The following is a 23,355-nucleotide window of genomic DNA, read 5'->3' on the forward strand; positions in this document are numbered from 1 at the left end:
AGTCCAGGACATTTGGCCCATGTTTCCGATGTTTCTTGTTCAGTTCTGGATCGCTGTGAGAGTGGCTCTCAAGCTTCCTGGCTCCATGCATCCACCTCGTCAACTATGCCAGGTGGGCAGACGTGCTCTGCAATGAAACTTGAAGTTCCAGTGGGCTCAGTCTCAAGGCAGCCTTTCTGACATCTTGGAGGATGCAGCTCAAGACCTGCAGAGGTGGCTGATGGAACGCATTTGGTTGTGTCGGAGGTTCCTCTCCCTTCATTGCCCAGAGCTCATGGTGGTAACAAATGTGTAATTGCTATGCTGTAGAGGTCATCTGGCAGGGGGAGGTGGAGGTCAGAGGCTCTGGCCTCCAGTGGAGGGCTGGTTCCATTTGAGTCTGCTGAAGCTTCAGGCCATCTGTCTTACTGTGAAGGTCTTCCTGCAATCCATCAAGGGGAATCTGGTGCAGATTCTAAGAGACACCACCACCATGTGGTACTGCAAAAAACAGGATAGAGTAAGTCAACAGACGAGAAAGAAGGGCGGCACTGACTCTCGGCGCCCGACGAGACGGAGATTGGAGCTTACTATGGACTCCTCTTGAGTATCATTATCCACAGTTTTTCACAAACCTTTTGTCTGATGAATTCATGATATTCCTACTGTTTGGTTATCCGCTTATCCGCTCACACAGCGCGATCAAGGCGGTTTTGACCTTGCAAGATCTTAGACTTTTGTGTGCCTCTCATTAAGCGTGTTACTTGTTTATCTTTGACTGCACACCATCATTCTGAAACTTATAACTAGACGCAGCTGTCTGGTTTTTTGTTACGACTATTTTTGACGAAAATACTTATTGCAATGCGCTGTGGGCGAGAGATTATATCATAGTATATTTACCATTTGTTCTCGAGCCTTGAAAAAATCATGAGATGATGAAACAAGTGTTGGGTATGCATCATCTGGAGACTACAAAATCAATTGATCACATGTTATAATCTTTTGTATTTGTCAACCACATGTTTATATACATGTTAAAGTAAATTAAAAACTGTGTTTAAGAGGTCAATACTGTTTGGAAACTACATTTGTAAACTTTATATTTTCTGGAGCGTGCTTTGGTGTTTTGTATGACTTATATTTTACACACTGACCTTCTGTCTCTGTGTTTTTGCACCTTTGGTAGTATGGTGCATTAAACTATTACAGTACCTCCATTAAGACATAGCTTTTCTCTGAACTGACTACTTCTCCCACAAACTATTTTGTTGCTTCGAGAAAACGAGGTGCAATAATTGTGACCACTACTGCCCAACTTTCCATTGCACATCTCTGAAGGTGGTTGGAGTTCCACGCTTCTTGCGGATTGCAAATCACCTGACAAACTCCCTTAATGTCAGAGTAGATGAACTGAGCAAACATCACCTGGCAGATCACAAGTGGCGTCTGCATCCCCATGTGGTACAGGCCATCTTCCAGGAGTGGGAAGGACTTTTTCACCACTGTTGAGAAAATGCAATTAAAGCAATTTTGCTTGTTGGGATTTCCACAACACCAAGGTACTCCTGTACACACACCTTCCTGCCTCTACTACCTCATGCCCAGAGTTAAAAAAAAAAAAGATTAGGAACGACCAGACCCAAGCCATCCTGGTGGCCTGGAGTTGGGCTGGAGAGTGTTTCGCCCAGAACTCCTTGCATGAGCATCGGTTGTTCTATCAGGCTACTACTTCATCAGGACCTCCTGTCTCAGCAACAGAGCTGAATCTTCCACCCAAATCTAAGCAGTCTACACCTACATGTGTGGCAATTGAGCTGCGGCACTTGACTGCTTTTGGTTTGCCGCTTTAAGCGGTGGATAACCTCTTTGTCATCAGGGACCTCTCCACAATATCCATTTATACCAGCCACTGGGACAAATGTGTAACTTGCTGCAGTATTCATAACACTGCCCCCTTGCAGACAAAAATATTGGACATCTTTTTGTTTGTTTTGTCTTTAGTTCAGCAATACCTAGCAGTGGGCACTATAAAAACATATTTGTTGTCTCTTTCGCCCTTTCTACCATTGCTGGACCAACAACGCTTGTTTAATCACCTGTTGAAATGAGGTTAAAGGTTTGACACATATTTTCTCCCACGTCATTTGTAATGCAACAATGAGACCATAACTTGGTGTTTGACATTCCTCATTTGTACGCCCTTCAAGCCATTGCATAGCTGGCCACTCCTGAACCTGAAGGCCATCTTCCTCATTCTGATTACGTCTGTTTGTTCTTTGAATGACCTGCAGGCACTTTCAGTACAACTGACTCACACCACCATTTTCCTGGGCAAATTGGTGCTGCGGGCTCAAGCAGACTTCATGCCAAAAGTCTTGACTCCCATCCACGTTGGGCAATCGATCACTCCCAGCATTCCCCGTCACCACTCAAAAGAAAAGTAGAGAATCCATCTGTTCGACTCCAAAAGAGCTATAGGCTTTTACATTGACCGTACCAAGGGACAACAAGGCGAAAATCATCTTCTTTTGTGGTGTTCTCTGTAGCAAAGGAAAGTTGGGCTGTGCAGAAGAGGATCTTATTGATACACGACGCACTGGCCAAGAAACCACCCATTGAAGGTCTGAGGACACATTCTTCCTGGGATAAGGCTCTTTTCACTTCCCTGGGACATGGAGTGTCGTTTCTTGAGATCTGAAAGTCTGCAACATGGGTGCCAGTGCATACATTTTTGATTCACTCCTGCCTTGACAGCTAGGTTCAGCGGAAAAGACATTTCGCCCAATCAGTCTTGCAAGACGTTTTGGTCTAAGCCCAGTTGACAGACCCTTTACTTCGAGCAGGTACTGCTTTGGTATCCATTCCAACGTGAGGAATCTTTGGTGAGATGTATCCATCCGAAGAATAAGTTATTTGTCTTTGGATTGATCTTTCGGGTGGAAACTCTTATCTAACCACCGATTTCTCACTGCCTTCCCACCTCCCTATTCTGTGGAGTGACAACTTCTTTTAATATCTCAAAAAGTCCCAAGTTGGGACTGTTGCCTCTCGTCTGAGAGCGATGGAAGAGTACAGATAAGGTACGGACGTCAGCGTACAAGGGTGGTATTTATATGCAATTCCTCTCTGTGACTTTTGAGGTGGTGTACAGCCACCATGAACCTGCACGACACCACCTAATGGCACACAAGAGGACCACTATGAAAAATAATCTCCGGGTCTAGTGTGGCACCTGAGAAAAATCCGAAATATACTTGATGCAGTTTCCGCTGCTTGCTATAGATTGTCTCATTTCTCAGTGCCCCATTGCAGAATGACCCAATCTGAATAAAAACTTGAGCTGGATCACATTTGTTCCTCTTGGTATCTTCAACAGCTCCCAGTTTCCTCCACCTAGGCCGATGATCCACTGCAGAGACATGTGAAGAAGGCGCGCTCTACTCTGGTTCTTCTATTTAGCCAGGGGTGCGGCGCTGCAGGCGCCAAAAACACTTGAAAGAGTTTCAAGCGGCACCAGTCAGCTGGAGCACACAAGGTGGTCAACAAGTTCCTGGGCTCCGATAGGGATCGTCTTTCGCCACGCTGTTGTTGTGGCCCTCTGGGGTGACCCAACGCCTGCCGGACTGGTTTCGTAATGGGGAGAAATTAATAAGAGGCGCTTCTCAGCGGGTCCCCATTGTGGCCGAATCACCTACAGACTCCTCCAACCTGCCCTGCACTGTCCTCCATCCTGTCGTTCTCGAACCACCTGCAGTGAGCATGTTACCACAGGACCGAACTGTGCTGGTAATGGCGCACTGGCCATTGCCCCACTCCTGACTCTGTGTGATCTTGGCTATTCCTGTCTGATATTCTGGGAAGGAGAAATCTCCAAGGGGTATCCATCCAGGAATGGTCTTTTGAGACAGGCGTGTCCTACTGCACTTCCTGATCACCAGAGACTGTTCAAGTTGGTCTATAATGGGGCCTGAGCCCTGACCACAGTGCTTCTTGGGGACATAAATCCAGACATTTTCTGCAGATTAAGGTGCCCTTATGGGTCCCTCTAACTTGAGAAGGGTAAAAAGAGAGAACTTGACAGTAAATAATTTTTTAAGCAAGAGGCCTTTTTCATACCATGCTCCTCGACAACTAGTTGAAAGCAGAACACTGCGATGCAGACGCTCCTGAAGATTCAGCCTTCACGGATAGTAATACGACGTTTCCATGGTGCATTAACGATATCCATGCACACTTAGCTGAGGAAACCACAAACATTGAGGGAACTGAGACGTTGGCGCAACACAGGTTGGTGTGCCTCGCTGTCTCGGAGACAATAGTTGAGAAGAGTCTGGAGGCAGCAGCGCCGACAGTCATTGGGCTGGAGATTTGCGGGTCCCATATCAGAACGGCGGTGGTAGATCAGTCTGCTTTCAGACCACATGCTGCTGCTATAGGCATCGTGAAGATGGACCTTCTAGGCAACCATGGGGTGGTGCTCCTCCAAGTGCTGGGAGGTACCCCACACTCCTGCAGATTACTCTGGATTATTTCCTTGGTAAGATGAACGGTGCGAACAATTTGAGATCTGTTTGAGTTGCAGCCAGACATGGTCCCACCTTAGCAAACCGTGAGTACCGACCCTATGATAATTTGGTGGGATAACAAACCTGAAAGCTGTAATGAAGAACAGTGAAATTGATACTCCAATCGCAAGAATGGAGGTAAGTTCTGAGAGAACTGTGAAGGACGAGGAAACCTTGGATAGAGTTTTTTTCACCCTGCTTGCACCCCAGTACCTTGACAAAGAAGAGAACTGTTCACAGTGAAAAATTAACTGTTTACAAGGGGGCTGGTACTTTGGTGGGCTTTTCCGTGAAGCTGGAAGTGGAATACCCGGGGAACCAAACTCCATCTATAGAGGCTTTCCTCTATTCTAGCGCCTTGATGTCCCTTGGGATGAATGTTGCGCTCTACAGATACAAACATTACGTTTTCCACCTGCAGAGGGAGTGGCTATGAACTCTGAGTGACTGTTGCTTTATATGGTTTCAGCATAGTCCGCTGCGATGCCTTGATGGATGGAAAGCTTCAAGAGGCCCAAGGCCGGCTCGTCCAAAGATCCTCTCTGGAGATTTGTTTGGGATTTCTGTGGGGCTGGTTTGTAGGCCCCAGTTTGCTGTCACTAGTCTCTGTGAAATAAATGTTGTCACTAACTGCACCAGGTTTGTTTCATAGTTCAGTAATGCATCTTAAATGCATTTTCACAAATTGATGCAGTTACTGAAGAGTGATATTGCTGAGTTTTTCCTGCTTGTTGCAGTCCATTGTCAGGTTGGTTAATAAACGGATTCAACCTAAACGTTGATTTCACAAGTCTTCGTTGTAACGATACAGTGTAAATAGTCTCCAAGACATAAAAGCTACCCACCTTAATTAACAAGTCTAACAGGTAAGAGGTTTAGTTACTGGTTAAAGTCCTGCTGCAGTACCATTACAAACGTTAAACCTACATTTAATTTTAATATGAATGAATTGCCACTTTGAGAATTGTATGTTTTCTGGGTTTTTTCACTAGCCCCGCCCGCCCACTGACCTGAGTTTCAACTTTGACGTGAACAAACAGCAAAGGCAGCTGATAGCAGAGCTGGAAAATAAGAACAGGTACATTTCCAACCTACTGGTCAATGTTTTACAGCAAAATAACGATTTCCAGGTTAATGGCTTGTAGCAGATGGGATTTGTGGCCTGTTGATGTCTGTCACCACTCCCGCTGGTTAGGCAAGTTATCCATTTTCATCTGCCCCTTGGTCATGCTGAATGAGCCTTCCACCAGCCTCTCCGGTGCCATACACGAGCTCTCTAGTCCTTTGTAAAGGTCTCACCTGACAGCCCAGCTGCTCCTAGCAAGAGCTATTGTTACCATTTGCAGGGACTTAGTCTTGGCTCCACCCAGACAAACATTACTCTCACCTCGGGTGAATGCGTGGAGAACTTTCATTGCAGATTCATGGGGAACTATTTGACATCTCAAAAATACACTCCGGCATCATACATTCAATTATTTGTTTTTTATACACAAGGCAATCATTTTTTTCCTCCTTTCTTGTTTTTTCTCTGTAGCGGGCTTTTCTGAGTTTTACTTAAAATGTAATCCAGGCCTATTGCCTTTGCCAACGCTTGTGTTTTTTCCCTTGTGTATATTCATCGCCTCGTTCCTTAATTGTGTTTACCTTCCATGTATGTCGGGTACATCTAAAAATCATTAAGCACTCGACACTTCATTTTCCAATTGTTGATTTCAGTAAGAATGGAAAAGCGTAATATTCACTTGCTATAAAATGCCTTTCTCGGCCACAGTGACAATGTTTAGCTACAGAAAGTATAATGTATTCCTTCCCTGCTTCTTAATAGAAACCTGATATTAAAAGCTTTAATGTTTTCTTTTATAATTTTATATAAAATGCCTTCTAATAATAATTTGGCGCTTTCGTTTCGCTTCACCTTTCTGATATACATAGACCTATGCAAATCATTTTGCAGATTCATGCTTTATCACCGACAAGCATCAACCTGTTTTTTTTGCTAATAACCTTTTTCCTCTGAACAAATGGATGTGTCAAAGTTTACTGAAATTGAACCGTCAAAGGCCCTGATCACGAGTGGGCCTTACATTCCGATTCCTTTTTGCATAGGCATCAGATTATGACTTGTGTAATAATAACTTTTTTTTTGTTGAAAAAATGTAGTGCTGTCCATACATATAGTTAGCAATGCCTCCTTGTTTGGAGTGACAAATAACCTTTGATTGAAGATTTGTCTGGTATTATTTATTTATACCTTATGAATCATTTGTTTTTTAGTTAGAAAGGTAGTTTATACGAAAAGACATACCATGTACAAACAATTATTCAAACAATGACTATACAAAATTACAACACTATTACATAAAACACAAATCAAAAGATTTCATATGTACATTTGCACAATATCCATATTTTTTTCAATATCATCTGTGCATTACCACAATATCCATATTTTTGATACAATTCCAATCAAGGAATAAAGAAGACAATTAGGAAAAAATCAAGTGGAGAAAAGATGAATCAATAACATGCACAATATTAATCAAAATGAATAGACTAAATCAAAGTTTCAGTCATCCAACAGTGCTTGTCTCCATTTGGCCGACGCGTTTCGAACTCGTAATGTTAATTAACGTGTTCTCATCAGGGCTGTATGATTTTTCCTTACAAAAGTCGTCGCAGTTTATTGGGGTTTCAGTTGACTGGGTGCAGTTGTTTTTTGGAGTCCCTGTAATGGTTTCTTAATAGGATTGCATTGGGCATCCAAGGTAATTTCTTACGTAAGCTAAAAACAATACCAGTCGCAATTCACCAAAAGCGACGTCACGACTGCCCACATATTCCAGCAGCCGTTCACTTCGTGATCACAAGTAGAGATCACTCACTCATAGCACGCCGATTATTTTTCACCAGCCATTCACAAAAATGCCAGAACTAGGTCGACACCACTTCTTTGGCATTATTCGAGTAGCGATCAGCCACAGTCCTATCATAGCACTGTAGCAATGTAAATAAAATAGATGAATCCCTCTGTTCCAACCCAGGATTATCATCTACTATTGACTTGGTATGGCTATATATGTTAAATGTGACGTATATGTATTGTCTACCCTAGTATGTGACCCCGTCCTGTTTGTTTTTTGTTTCCCTGTTTTTACAGGTTTTTTCTTTGAACAAAAGAATAAGCACTTATTTTACACGAGTCCACAATTTGTGCACTCCAATCTGGACTAGGGCAGGACGCACCTTAGCGTGTGTGGACCACCCAGTTCAGTCACATGGTCCTGACGAAAACCAATGAATAATATGATGGTTGAAACATGTAGACCCTTTTAAATTTATAGTATTTACCACACTTCACATAGCACACTTAGCTATTTTTATCAAACACTAATTATACCACCGAAGCCTACCTAATTAGGCATAGGTGCAACACGTTTTTAATTAAGGGTTCAAGCACTCAAGAATAAATTACTTGCAGTGAGTAGTGTTGGCCCTTTTTTAAACCACTTGTTTGATCGCCTTGTACATATAAAAGAAAAAAACGAACCAGCTCCACTGTAATCAGGTGTCGCAGCACACCCTATAGGCATTCGGCCTATGGGGTGGGACCCCGATGATGAAGCATGTCACCAACTAGGTTGGTGAGTGAGGGGTCTTCTATAAGGATATGCATTATCCGAAAACAGGCTGAGGCACATGGTGCTGAACTGAGACATATAAGGATTCACAGAAGTCCCCTTTTGAGTAAATAAATCCATCAATAATCTGCGCTCTTTGGGAGAACCAGAGACATGCATGATTTTACGCAGTCGTTTCAGTTGAAACCAGCAGGTCCACCTCTTCTTTGATTTATTCCCACAAGGTCAGCCGAGCATCAAATTTGACTCCAAGGTGTATTTTTTTACCCATATTGCTGGAGTTGGCATTTTTCATCCGCATACATGAAACATGTTAAACCATAATCCTGTGTGATTGATGCGAGTGGGGATACATACACGTCTAAAAGTAGTGGTGACGGCAGAGCCCTTTGGGGTGCCGTAAACAGTAGGTAACCAACATCCCGATACTCGCCAATCAATCAATCATGCCATTTGTATAGCGCACTACTCACCCGGGAGGGTCTCAAGGCGCTTGGGGGGAGGGGTATGCTACTGCTCGAACAGCCAGGTCTTGAGTTGTTTCCTGAAGGCGAGATGGTCCTGGGTCAGCCGAAGGTGGATGGGGAGGGAGTTCCAAGTCTTGGCAGCCAGGTAAGAGAAGGATCTTCCTCCGGCGGTGGCTCTTCGGATGCGTGGTACGGCTGCGAGGGCGAGGCTGGTGGACCGTAGCTGGCGGGTGGGCGTGTAGAAGGTCAGGCGGTCGTTGAGGTACTTGGGGCCCAGGTCGTGGAGAGACTTGTGTGCGTGGGTGAGGAGCCGGAACGTGATCCTCTTGTCGATGGGGAGCCAGTGCAGGTTCCTCAGGTGGCTGGAGATGTGGCTGCGTCGGGGGACATCCAGGATGAGTCGGGCGGAGGCGTTCTGGATGCGCTGGAGTCTTTTCTGTAGCTTGGCTGTGGTTCCGGCGTAGAGGGCGTTTCCGTAGTCCAGTGGGCTGGTGACGAGTGCCTGGGTGACAGTCTTCCTGGTCTCGGTCGGGATCCAGCGGAAGATCTTGCGAAGCATACGCAGGGTGTTGAAGCACGATGAGGAGACGGCGTTGACTTGTCTGGTCATCGAGAGGGAGGAGTCCAGGATGAAGCCCAGGTTGCGTGCGTGGTCGGTTGGCTTGGGTGCGGTGCCCAGGGCTGGGGGCCACCAGGAGTCGTCCCAGGCGGAGGGCGAAGATCCCAGGATGAGGACTTCCGTCTTGTCCGAGTTCAGTTTCAGGCGGCTGTCCTTCATCCACCCGGCGACGTCTTTCATCCCTTCGTGTAGGCAGGTTCTGGCGGTGTCGGGGTCTCTGGTGAGGGAGAGGATCAGCTGGGTGTCGTCGGCGTAAGAGATGATGTTGAGGTTGTGCTGGCGTGCGATGGCTGCGAGAGGTTTCATGTAGATGTTGAAGAGGGTGGGGCTGAGTGAAGATCCTTGCGGGACGCCGCAGATGACTTCGGTGGCCTCGGAGCGAAACGGGGGGAGGCGGACTCTTTGTGTTCTTCCGGCGAGGAACGAGATGATCCACTCCAGTGCCTTCTCTTGGATACCGATGTTGCTGAGGCGCTGGACTAGGGTGCGGTGGCACACCGTGTCGAACGCAGCGGAGAGGTCCAGGAGGATGAGGGCCACTGTTTCCCCCTTGTCGAGCAGGGTCCGGATGTCGTCGGTGGCTGCGATGAGGGCGGTCTCGGTGCTGTGGTTGGCTCTGAAGCCGGACTGCGAGGGGTCGAGGGATCCGTTCGTCTCGAGGAAGGCGGTCAGCTGTCTGTTGACGATCTTCTCGATGACTTTAGCAGGAAAAGGGAGGAGCGAGATGGGGCGGAAGTTTTTGAGATCGGTGGGGTCCACTGTAGGTTTCTTCAGGAGGGCGCTGATCTCGGCGTGCTTCCAGCTCTCCGGGAAGGAGGCGGTGTTGAAGGAGGCGTTGATGATGTACCGGAGTTGGGGTGCGATGGTGGAGTCGGCCATGTTGAAGACGTGGTGTGGGCAGGGGTCGGTCGGTGATCCGGAGTGGATGGTGTTCATCGTGCGGGCTGTGTCTTCGGTGGTCACCGTGGTCCAGGTGCGAAGGGTGGCGGTGGGGGGCGTTGGTTCGACGGTTGGGTGCGTGGGTGGGGCGCCGAAGCTGTTGTGGATGTCGGCGATCTTGCGGTGGAAGAACGAGGCGAGGGAGTCGCAGAGGTCTTGTGACGGAGTGATGTCGTTGGTGCCGGTGCTGGGGTTGGAGAACTCCTTGACGATAGTGAAGAGCTCTTTGCTGTCGTGGGCGTTGTTGTCCAGTCGTTCCTTCAGGGATTTCTTCTTGGTGGTGCGGATGAGCTGTTGGTGCTTGCGGGTAGCGTGTTTGAGGGCGGTCATGTTGAAGGACTGGACTATTTAAGGCCCAGCGGTGCCAGGGAACAACACCTAAAACCTTCGTGGGATACCTGTTCTGGCGCACTAAAGACAGAGACACGGGAGACTTCCTTCGGCGTCAAAGATCAGCGTTTATTACTGCAGGGATGCAAAAGTCATGAGAAGTACAACAGAGTGTAGGTTCCAAGAGTCTGCTTCAAATTGCATTTGTGGGTCGCTCTCTTTTATACAAGATCTTGTCATTGCACAATATGTAAGCAAAAGGTTACAGCTCAGTTCCCACAGTAAAATTCAAAAGGATCGCTTTCATGTATTCAGAACCCCGGAACATAATTACATTAACATCACCAGTTCCAACTGTAAAAGCACATCTTCCCACCATTAGGTACATTCCACTTGAGTTGTAAATAAGCAAGAGAAAGAGACAAGAACAGCTGCAGGGAAGTCAGACAACAGGGAGGAGAGAGTGTGAGGATAATATTGGATGCGTAATCATAGCTTAAAAGGGCTTGGTCCCAGCACGTGCGAGGCTGAAACAATAGACCGGCACGGCAGAATCACCTTCGAGCGGAGGCAACTGCTTTAGCAGTGTCCTCCCCCTACTCATAAAAGACGCATGAAAAGGCATATGCTTCTTCCGTGAAGCTTGGGAACAAAAGGTCACGATGCGGACAGTTGCCTGTTCGCTGACTACGTGAGGGCAAGAAACAAAATGGATGCCGTATCTAAAATGGAACCCGAGGGTTCATTGGAAAAACCTGTAAATGAGACGAACTCTTCTGAGTAGCATGGCGATACCGCGTACACTTACTAAACTCGTCATTTACGGTTCATAGATACCACACTCGTCCATATTCGGCGATGCCCAAAACGTCGTAACGATTTTCACGGAACCTCAGACGCTCCTTTTGCCCTCATGTAGGCAAGAACTAGTCGAAGTCGGAGTCAATCTCGATTCTCATCAGATCATTCAGATGTTGTTGGAACATAATTCTATCCATCAATGCCTCTTTGGTAACAGATGGCCTTCTTATACACGTTGTAGCACAAAGGCCACATAAGGCAGGACCACACTGTACACAAAGACAACACGTGAACAGAAACGTCACAACAACCCCTATAACCATGAGAATCTTCCAACCCCAAGTCGACATTAGATTCCAAAACCATCCTAGAAGCGTCCAATCTCCCTCGTCCACGTGTATGGACTCCGAGATTTTGTGCAACTTGGAGATGGCTTGATAAACCGTTGGAGCGTTATCCGGTATGAATATGCAGCAGCTCGAATGGATGACTTTGCACACACCACCTCTATCTGCTAGAACAATGTCTAGAACCATACGTTTCTGTAACGTCATAAGCCTATCCGCTTGCAGCTCTGCTGTCAGATTACCAAGGGCGCTTGCAGTTATGTTAGCGGTTGACTCTACTACACGAGTTAACTGTCTCAGATTTCTGCTATTGACCATAGGGCCCCAAAACGGTAGAAAACCCTTGAAGAAGTCTCCTGCTTCTTGACCGGAAGTATCCTCTTTACTAATGACGCCTCTCACAACTCTGATTTTGTGATAGTCGGCAGCAACAGTGAAAGTCGGGGGCAAGAGATTTGCAATATAGCAGGTACCTGAGAAGTCATGAGGTAACCACGTATATGCTCGGTCATAACATACAAAATAGGTACCCTTGGCAGTCAGAAAGACAGGGGAAGAGAGCATCGGTAGAACGTAAGTATCCACACAAGCACTCTTCCCAAGCTGGGCTCTTGGATTTCGGCCACGACCTTGCAGACAAAAGTGGCCTAGGTGAGGTACAATCCAGATCGGAGATGAGCTTTTAAGCTGCCTATCACCCACTGATATACTATACTCAGCCTCACTAAGGTACTTATAGGCCTGCACTTCCTCCTCTGGGATGAGCGAAGCATCAAAAATGTCTCTATCTAGATCAGCCATCGCTATCGCCAGAGACTTATGGTACGGGCCAGGACCAAAGCTTGCTGAGCGTGGCTCTCGATGGGGGTAGGAATCTAGTGCACTACGGAACATGATTTGGAATGCCAGAGCTGACCCTTGGGGGCTGTACGGAAGAACCAAATATGGGATACCCCTGTCCATGGTACGTGGCATTAGCCCACACACCCAACAATTTGTAGTATTTACCACCAACTGATGCTGATGCAAAAGTTGCACAAAGGAATTGTTTCTAAATTCCGCACGTCTGACTTGCTCATGTTGGGGCAGTAGGTGAAAAGAATGTGGAGAAACAGTAGAGACGAAATTTAGATCGTGAGAAGGAGAGGTAGGTAAGGCAGAAGGCAGTAATGATTGAAAACCAAAATATACTCCACCCACCAGCAGCATAGAAACAGTTAGGAACAACATGAAAACCTGTAATAAAAAACATTTTGTTCGAAATGTGCTGTACAATTTAGATCTTTGCGCCGTCTTTTCCTCTAGCTTCGACAGCTTGGAGAACTCCATCCTCTAACAACCGTCCGCAACGTTCTTGACGCACTTCGTTCTGAGTAGCGATTATCAATTCCCAGGAGTTCCCAGAAATCGACAAAAGAAATTGACCTAATGTCAATAACTGCTAAACAGAAAGAAGTACCCGCGCGGCCCTACGGCCAACCCAGATGGCAGGTTTTAATCAGTTAAATAATCAATTTTATATACGTCTCCTAGCTGTTCTGGAAAAGAAATACATACATAATAAAATGTCCACAATGGTCAAGGCAAAATGTGAGGGGGTATTTTGAAATCAAAATAATAAAAAAATGTATTCATCTTTATTGCGTGTACGAAGAAAGTATCGGTTTCTTCCGGGTCGAGTCTGATCTTCAAACAGTGGATTGGATGGCGAAAGAGTGTTCGATTGTTCAGGCAATTGTTCAGTACTTGAATTCTCCAATGATGAAGGAAAGGAAATTGTTTGAGAGGAATCAACAGGGGTGTCAGATAAAACTGAAGTGTTCCCTATGGGCTGAGCTTCGCTAAATGGGACAAAGCGCTGGGGAACGTCAGTTTCAGACGAGGAAAAACCTTTACGTATCCATGTGTCTGCCGGCAGAGGAAGCGGAACCTTCTTGGTGTGGGTGGCATGCACCCAGTGTTTTCGTCCCTCCAGCCGAACCGCCGTCCTCGTGGCTAGTAGCACCTGGAAGGGTCCCACAAATCTCGGCTCAAGGTGACGTTTTCGTCCGAAATTACGGGTGAGGACCCAGTCCCCTGGTTGGAGCCGATGACCAGGACCCTCTGTTTGTGACGGCAGAGCCTCAAAGACCTGTTGATGAATCAAACTCAATTTAGCAGTCAGATCATATAGATAATCAATCAACATTGGATATTCAAGTCTGTTAAACTCTTTAGGCCTCGGAACCCCCCAAATGTTCGCAGGACGGCCGAACACAATCTGATATGGGCTAAGCCCTACTCAAGAGTGTACAGTAGCCCTGGTCGATAAGAGAGCTAGAGGCAAAGCGTCGGGCCATGATAAACCAGTCGTTGCCTGGATTTTAGCAAGCTTCAATTTCAGGGTGCCATTATATCCTTCCACCAAACCTGCTGACTGAGGATGAATAGCACTATGAAATTTCTGGGATATTCCTAAACCACGACACACACTCTTCCTCACACTTCCCACAAACTCACTTCCGTTGTCCGACCATACAATCCGAGGCATGCCGTACCTGGGGAAATACTCTTTGAGCAGAATTTTAGCTGTGGATAGAGCAGTATTATCCTTAAGAGGGTAAGCCTCAATCCATCTGGAGAATGCGCATACTACGACCAAAACATACTTCAAATTGTTGCATCTCTCCATATGGATGAAGTCCAATTGGATAACTTCGAAAGGACATGTAGGAGGGGCAAAATGACCAGGTGGAGTGGGGGTGCACTTACCGGGATTATGCATCAAACATACCATGCAATTCTTAACCACTCTTTCTGCACATTTAGTAATCCCATCATTCTTCCATACAGGAGACAATAACTTGCATATGCCCTTCGAGCTAATATGTGCTGTGCCATGGGCCATTGTAACAACAGCAAGCACATATGCATCCGGTAACATCCATCTCTGTTTCTCTGACAAGTCAACCCAACATCCATTCTCGTCTAACTTTCCCGTGCTTTCTTTCCACTTAGTCTTTTCCATTTCAGTGGCCTCATTCTGTATTTCCTTCACACTTTCAACTGTGTCCTCACACATGCTAGTCTCGGCTGGCCATCTTACCGAATTCGCAACGTACATTCCATTTGTCAGATCTCTAGCTGTCTCTTTAGCAGTTTCGTCTGCAAACGCATTACCATGACCAACATCATCTGTCACTTTTCGGTGCGCACTACATTTAATTATGACCACCTGCTTAGGCAATGTAAGTGCATCTAAAAGGTCATTCACAAGCTGTCCATGCTGAATCTTCGTACCATGCGACGTAAAAAATCCTCTTTCTTTCCACAATCGCCCAAAACTATGTGCCACACCAAAAGCATACTGACTGTCTGTAAACACATTCACCCGTTTTCCTCTAGACAACACACACGCTCTCGTCAAGGCAATCAACTCAGCTGCCTGAGCCGAGTTCTGACTCAATCTCGCACAATCGTACTCAACGTCACTACAGCATACGCAGTCGTCACATCACCATTCGGTAACTTAAAACAGGAACCATCAACATACAAAGTACCATCGGGATCTACCAATGGAGTGTCTTTTAGGTCAATACGACCCTTCGTTTCTTCTTCAGTTCTCAGATAACAGTCATGTGGTGCTACATCACTTGACTCCGTGTTGATCGGCAATAATGTTGCTGGATTCAACACATTACACCGTTTTATCCGTATGTGACTAGCCAGTAACGTCAGCTTATACCCAGACAACCTTGCGCTCGTCAAATGTTGAGTTTTCGTTCGGTTCAAAAGAGTGTCAACTGCATGCGGAACCATCACCGTAAGCATATTATCCATGACCAGACCTGCGGACTGTCGAATGGACGCCGCAGCTGCCGCTGTTGCTCTTAAACAACTCGGCAAAGCTCTAGCTACTGGGTCTAAGGTCGAAGAAAAATATGCGCATGGGCGCTGTTTGTCACCAAATTGTTGCGCCAGAACACTCAACGCACAACCATCCCTCTCGTGAACGTACAGTGTAAATGGCTTACTGTAATCAGGAGTACCTAACACAGGAGCCGAACACAACGCATCACGTAATTCAGAAAAACCTTTTTGACACTCTTCAGTCCATGGCAAAGGAGTCGGAACATCCTTGCAGGTGAGAGCTAACAATGGTTTCGCCAATAGTGAAAAATTTGGGATCCATTGTCTGCAGTATGACGTGATACCTAGAAAGGCACGTACATCTCTCTGAGTTTTTGGCACAGTCATTTGGGTAATCGCTGCAATTCTCTCTGGGGTCAACCTTCTCCCTTCTTTTGACAATAAGTGACCTAAGTAGGTTACTTCTTGGCAACAATATTGCAGCTTGGAAGGTGACACCTTGTGATGTAAGTCACATAAATGCCGCAACAACGATACTGTAGCAGTTCTACAAATATCTTCGGTATCAGCAGCTACCAACAGGTCGTCAACGTACTGAATCAAGGCTGCGCCTGCCGGTAATACAAATGAATCAAGTTGACTTTTAAGGGCTTGACTGTAGATCGACGGACTCTCACAATAGCCCTGTGGTGCATGTTTCAGTCTAAAACTGCGACCACCTAATGAGAATCCGAATAGGTCTCTGCTTTCCTCAGCAATCGGGATACTAAAGAAAGCATTCTTTAGGTCGATCACCGTGAACCAGGAGGCAGACGCTGGAATCAGGGTCAACAAAGTCGTGATATCAGGGACCACGGGGAACTGTGGAATCACGATTTTATTTACTTCTCTCAAATCGATTATGAAACGGTACACAGGAGGTTTAGATGGATCAGTTCGTTTTAAAATGGGTAACACAGGACTATTACACACATTTCCCCGAGTTTCTTCAACGACGTCCTTTTCGATCAGATCGTGTACAATCGTTAATAGCGCCCGTTCTCCCTCAATGGAGATACGATACTGAGGTATACGTGGCAATCGCACATTTGGTTTCAGCTTGATCATATAAGGTGGGATGTCCAAGAGACCCACGTCATTGGGACCTGTGGCCCATAGAGACGCAGGAAGGGAGCTCAATTCCGGCGGGAGTTTATCGATCGACAAGTACATAGGAGAGATTACTCTCCGACCTAATGTATGCTCCACTCCTTCAGGAGAGCAATACAATGTCGCATATAACCGTTTTAACAAATCCAAGCCCAGAAGATTCTCACCACAACCAGTAGATAAAATCAATGGAGCCTCCAGCTCACGAGGGCCAATTGTAAGGGGTAAAGGGCTAGAGACAGGATTGCTAACAGGGGCGCCAGAGAATCCAACGGAAACATTTGTTAAGCCGGACAAAGGTGCGCCAGGGAGTTTCGAATGCATGATGGAACTTTTCGTCGCACCAGTGTCTAACAGAAAAGGCTCAACTACGCCAGATGTAGCAACTGCGACGTAAGGCCCACTCTGATCAACCGGAACTGATACTACTCCCTCTCTCTGTCGGTGGCTGTCCTAGTAACGATCGTTTACAACGGTCTCATGTTCAACGTAATAGTCGTCAGCATAATACTGCGCTGATTTATCGGACCTTACATTTCGCTGGTCAAAACAATTAATCGCGTCCGAGGACGTATTAGGGCGCTCAGTCTGATTTTGGAAGGTACCGCGGCCTCTACCTCGAGATGCTTGTTGAGGACCACCACGACCCCCTCGTGCCGATACACCATTAAGGCGATCACGTAAAGCCGGACAATCATATTTTATATGTCCCTCTCTTCTACAATATGCACACTGGTTATACCCAAGCATAGATCTGAAGTCAGAGGAGTCAGGACGTGACTGTATTCTGGAGGATTGCGATTGTGGTCTATATTGCTGTTGCGAATCATTTTGATTTGAACGTGGAGGATACGCTTGCTGCAACAAAACCTTCGTTTTGAGCTCCTTCGTTTTCTTATCTACACGATCACTTTCTTCTTTTTCCCTATTCTCATAATATTGAGCCGTCGCTAATATCTGTGCAGTGGTTGAAACAGCCCATGCACTTTCTGAATTCTTCAATTTGTTGCATAGTTCAGGTAACAAATTTAACACGAACTTATCAACGAATAACCTCTGACCTCCCTCAGTGCTCATATCCTGACCACTATGATCGACAAATGCTTCCTCGAACCTAGTAAAGAAGTCCGAGACACTCTCGTCTTTCTTTTGCTTACAAGCTGATAATTTATCCCAGTTCACCCTCATCGCTGGCATGAGAGTTTTCATAAGTGTAATTATTCTCTGAGGTAGATCCGTAATTAACTGCTCAGGCTTAGCCCCACCAACTTGTCGGCCATCAGCTGCTATTAGTGCAGCCCAATCACCGCCTAACTCATTCGCATGATTTTCCTGACGAATTTTCGCCCAAACCGGTTGTGGCACAACATTACCGAACAGCATGTCGATGTCGGCAAGGTTCATAATAGTAGCATCTACCAATTGGGACAACTCCTTATAGTAACCCGCCGGATTCTTGCGTGGATCAGGCAAAGATTGTTTCACCTGCAAGACTTCTGATCGCTTCCATGGGAGGTGTATCCAAACTCTTTGGAAATGTGGAAGAATCGGAGGATTAGCAGCAGGAGCACCTGGCATGTATACTGGCAGAACTTCTCTCATGGGATACTGACCAGGAGCCGCTTTCCAAGTTTCTAAGTCGTCATCATTAAATGACACGCGAGAAGGCACTGTGGATCTAAAGGATAACAATCGCTCTAAGGCACGTCGTACATCCCCACCTACAATCATACCGCTCGAAAATTGACTCTGAAGTTCAATCATATCGGGCGGTACGTTATCTAAATTGTCATTATACCATTCTTCCCTCAAAAAGTTACACATTTCTTCGAACACGAATCTCTGTGTCGGCTCATTAAACTGAGAAAGCGTCTCGAAAACCATGCGTGGAGGGTAGTTGGCAGGATGTCTTATCCACCTATGTGCCATTGTCACTAACGTCTCTTTTTCCCTTCCACTAGGGATCTGACTCCGTCTTTGGGGAGTTTCAGAAGTATCGGATGGAAATAACTGACCAGAAAGCGGTGAATAAAGGGTAGCAACAGTGTTAGGGATACGATTACGAACAGAAGGAGAAAGGAGAACAGGAGCCACAACGTTTGAAGTGACGGCAGACACAGCAGAAGCAGGCAAGATAGTCGGGGTGGCAGGGACAAGAGGCTGAGAAGGTACAGGCAAAGGAGCAGTAGGAATAGAGACAGGTGGTGGGACAAAAGTAGGACCAACAACGGGCTGACCCGCAGCCGCCGGAACAACAGGAGGGACAACAGGAGGAACAACAGGCGGAACTACAGGAGGAACTACAGGGGCTGTAGCACCCTGTGCATAAGGAGGTGGCGATTTCATCAAATACGCTAACAAGGGATCCTCCTTTAAATCCTCTTCTTTCTTATCCTGACTAGTTGGTAAAACCGGATAACATTTGTCTATCCTCATGTGATGCAGTCTAGTGGAAACTTCTATTTCTTTTTCTTCTTTATCTCGCTGACATTGTTGTACAACTTGCATTATCGGAACAATACCTTCTCTTCGATTCTTTTTAAACTGTTTGATTTCTTTCTGCTTGGCCTCTTTACGCCACAACCGAAAGGAATCAAACATAGCTGGCCTAGCTTTCTTTTTAAACAATTTAGCTTCAAGATTATCTAAAATCGCAAGTTCAAAACTTCCGTGCGGTGGCCAACTAAGGACACCATCTTTTTTCGTGTAACGGACCCAATATTTATCATATATAATAGGGCCCACACCATGTCGACTATAGAGCTCATATATCGGAGTTCCAACTGGAGGTATCGGACACGAGTCCTCCAACCGGGAATCCTTGTTGCAACATTTAAAGAAACCAAGAAAACCACTATGGCTAGGAATCGTGCACACTAACCTAGTATCAAACTTCAAGGGTTACCGAAGTACTGAATCTTCGTGAAAGACAAAACCCTCGGTTTTTGGCAATTGCAACTGTCAAATAACAACTAAGAACCAACAACTAAGAACCACAAATGCAATGGAACCATGCAAACAACAAAGCTTCAACAAGCTGAAACAACAACTAAGGACTGGGAGCGACCCACAAATACTTAACTGAGAGCTTCAATGGCGTCACCAGGAAGGCCCGTCTATCGTCTCGCTGTACGAAAGGTCTACGCCAGGCGTCGAAAACAGGTCGACAGTCAGGGCATCGGTCCGTCGCAGCCGTCAGGAGGCGGGAATCTTCACGGGAAAAATCTTCGGACCACTTATTTCGACAACAGGATCGATGAAGCGGGGTGCACCTTTTCCTCGGAGATTTCACACGAAGTTCCTCACAATCGTCAGGCTTTGGACCGGTACCGCCGATGTCGCCCCACGTTGGGCGCCAACTGAAGGACTGGACTATTTAAGGCCCAGCGGTGCCAGGGAACAACACCTAAAACCTTCGTGGGATACCTGTTCTGGCGCACTAAAGACAGAGACACGGGAGACTTCCTTCGGCGTCAAAGATCAGCGTTTATTACTGCAGGGATGCAAAAGTCATGAGAAGTACAACAGAGTGTAGGTTCCAAGAGTCTGCTTCAAATTGCATTTGTGGGTCGCTCTCTTTTATACAAGATCTTGTCATTGCACAATATGTAAGCAAAAGGTTACAGCTCAGTTCCCACAGTAAAATTCAAAAGGATCGCTTTCATGTATTCAGAACCCCGGAACATAATTACATTAACATCACCAGTTCCAACTGTAAAAGCACATCTTCCCACCATTAGGTACATTCCACTTGAGTTGTAAATAAGCAAGAGAAAGAGACAAGAACAGCTGCAGGGAAGTCAGACAACAGGGAGGAGAGAGTGTGAGGATAATATTGGATGCGTAATCGTAGCTTAAAAGGGCTTGGTCCCAGCACGTGCGAGGCTGAAACAATAGACCGGCACGGCAGAATCACCTTCGAGCGGAGGCAACTGCTTTAGCAGTGTCCTCCCCCTACTCATAAAAGACGCATGAAGGGCATATGCTTCTTCCGTGAAGCTTGGGAACAAAAGGTCACGATGCGGACAGTTGCCTGTTCGCTGACTACGTGAGGGCAAGAAACAAAATGGATGCCGTATCTAAAATGGAACCCGAGGGTTCATTGGAAAAACCTGTAAATGAGACGAACTCTTCTGAGTAGCATGGCGATACCGCGTACACTTACTAAACACGTCATTTACGGTTCATAGATACCACACTAGTCCATATTCGGCGATGCCCAAAACGTCGTAACGATTTTCACGGAACCTCAATGTTGTCGGTGGTCCGGTCGAGGAACCAGGCTTTCTCGAGGGTGCGGCAGGTCTTCTTGGAGTCCTTGAGGTCGTCGGTGAACCAGGATGCCTTCTTGCTTTTGGGTCTGCTGTGAGGGTTCTTTAGTGGTGCGAGGTCGTCGGCGCAGGCGGTCAGCCACTGTGTGAAGTTGCGGGCTGCTTCGTTGGGGTCCGTTGTGTTGGCGGGTGGGCTCTGGCTGAGGGAGGTGGTGAGCTGGTCTGCGGTGATCTTGCTCCAATTCCTGTGAGGTACCTGTTGCGGGTGGTGGTGGGTCGTGGATCTTTTGAAGCTGAAGTGGACGCAGCTGTGGTCGGTCCAGTGGAGTCCGGTGGCGTGGCTGAAGGTGATGTACTTGCTGGAAGAGAAGACGGAATCAAGCGTGTGGCCAGCGTAGTGGGTGGGGGTGTTTACCAGTTGCTTGAGTCCGAGGTTGGCGAGGTTTTCCAGCAGGGCGGTGGTGTTGCGGTCCTTGTTGTTCTCCAGGTGGAAGTTGAGGTCCCCGAGGAGGATGTAGTCGGTGGAGGGGAGGGCGTGCGGGCTGATGAAGTCTGTGATGTCTTCGCTGAATTGTGTGCGTGGTCCCGGGGGTCTGAAGACGAGGGTGCCTATGAGGGTCATCTTAGGATCGGTGTGAATCTGGAAGTGGAGATGTTCGGCTGCGGCGAAGGAGTCGTTGGCGTCGGTCGTGATGCGGATGGTGTTCCTGTGGACGATGGCGATGCCACCTCCGGTCTGGTTGATGCGGTCCCTCCTGATGATCTTGTACCCGTCCGGGATGGCGATGGCGATGTTGGGTGCAGAGGAGGCGTTCATCCAGGTTTCCGTGAGGAAGGCGACGTCCGGTGATGTAGCGTCGAGGAGGTTCCAGAGTTCCACGGCGTGTCTGTGGACGGAGCGGGTGTTGATCAGGATGCACTTGAGGTGGTTTCTGCTGGTGTTTGTCTTGGCGGGTGTGGGGCAGATTCGGAGGCAGGTGAACTTGCAGGTGCAGCAGGTGAAGGGTCCATGGGTGCGTCTCGGGGTGGCTCGGCAGCAGGCGTGGGTCCGTCCGGCATTGAGTGCGTTGAGAGTGGCGGCGTCGTAGGTCAGTCGGGTCGTCTTGCCTCGGCGGGGAGGGTCAGGGGTCCTGGCGCTGGGCGCGGGCCAGGCGCAGACGGGCTTACCTTTGGCGCACCTTTGGCGCACCTTCGGCGCTCAATCGGCGCTCCCGCTGCGCGGTCGCTCTGGGGGCATCATAAGTAAGGAGCCGGGAGGGAGGAGCAGCTGGGTGGCGGGAGCGGGGCGGCGAATGGAATCACAGGGGGGCGGTGCCGCAGGGAGGCAGCGGCGGGAAAATCCAAGAAGCAGCGGGCAGCGGGAAATTCCCAGGAGCAGTGGGAAATTCCCAGGAGCAGCGGGAAATTCCCAGGAGCAGCGGGCAGCGAGCAAAGGAATCTGCAGGCAGGAGGCGGCAAAGGCAGGCAGGAGCGGCAGCAGTGAGTGGGGCGACCAAGCCCTGTGGAGGGCTGAGCGGTCACCAAACCAAACCAAACTAATAGAGAAATGTGTGCAGAATCAACTTAGCCAACACATAGATAATTTCTCTTTATTAGATGAATGTCAGTCAGGCTTCAGAACAGGACATAGTACGGAAACGGCGATTTTACATATAGTCGATGACGCTCTTCAAGCCTTAGATCATAATAGATCATGTCTACTCATCCTGCTGGACCTGTCAGCAGCATTCTACAAAATGACTGAACAGGCTCCAGATCAGGATGGCAATATCAGGTACGGTCCTGAAATGGTTTGAATCCTTCCTTCAGGATAGAAACCAAAGATTCCTGGTCAATCAATCTCTTTCATCTTCAAGTCCGAACACGATTGGAGTACCACAAGGATCCACATTATCTCCTTCACTGTTCAACTTATATATCGAACCGCTCACAGAAATTCTTCGAAACTCCAAAATTTCCTTTCACATGTACGCGGACGACACACAAATATACCTAAAGATCTCGTCGTTGGAAGACATCAAGTTAATGAATGAGGCCTTAGAAATGACACTGCAATGGTTAACAATCAATCATCTAAAATTAAACACTCAAAAAAACAGAATTCCTTCTAATATCACCCTCAAAGAAGCACACAGAAGTTAAGGAATGGACTAAAATGATCACGGCGCTTAACTGCACCCCTACCTTAGTAGATTCAGCTAAATCACTAGGAATAACACTTGATGAGAATCTGGATATGAAAGAGCATATCAAGGCAATGGCAAAAAGTGGCCGTTTTCACTTGAACTACATCAGGAAGGTGAAACCCTTCATCTCAAAAGCAGATCTAAAGCTGGCAATCCAATCATTAGTAATTTCGAGGATAGAATATGGGTGCACTACGTTAGCAGGATTA

At 47.0% G+C, this 23,355-nt stretch overlaps 1 protein-coding gene across 8 annotated transcripts in view; it reads left to right on the forward strand.

The window, feature by feature from the left end:
* DTNB (dystrobrevin beta) overlaps nucleotides 1-23,355 on the forward strand; it is a 1,143,128-nt gene that overhangs the window by 940,145 nt on the left and 179,628 nt on the right. For all 8 annotated transcript variants that reach the window (XR_013596287.1, XM_078650028.1, XM_078650030.1 and 5 more), the window contains one exon: nucleotides 5,540-5,625. Coding sequence is in view for 7 of the 8 variants with exons in the window: in XM_078650028.1 (XP_078506154.1) it covers nucleotides 5,540-5,625 (86 nt within the window). In the remaining variant the exon portion in view is untranslated. The remainder of the gene's footprint in view (nucleotides 1-5,539; nucleotides 5,626-23,355) is intronic.

The sequence above is a fragment of the Lissotriton helveticus genome, chromosome 6 (genome assembly GCF_964261635.1).
Source record: "Lissotriton helveticus chromosome 6, aLisHel1.1, whole genome shotgun sequence".
NCBI classification, from domain to species: Eukaryota; Metazoa; Chordata; class Amphibia; order Caudata; family Salamandridae; genus Lissotriton; species Lissotriton helveticus.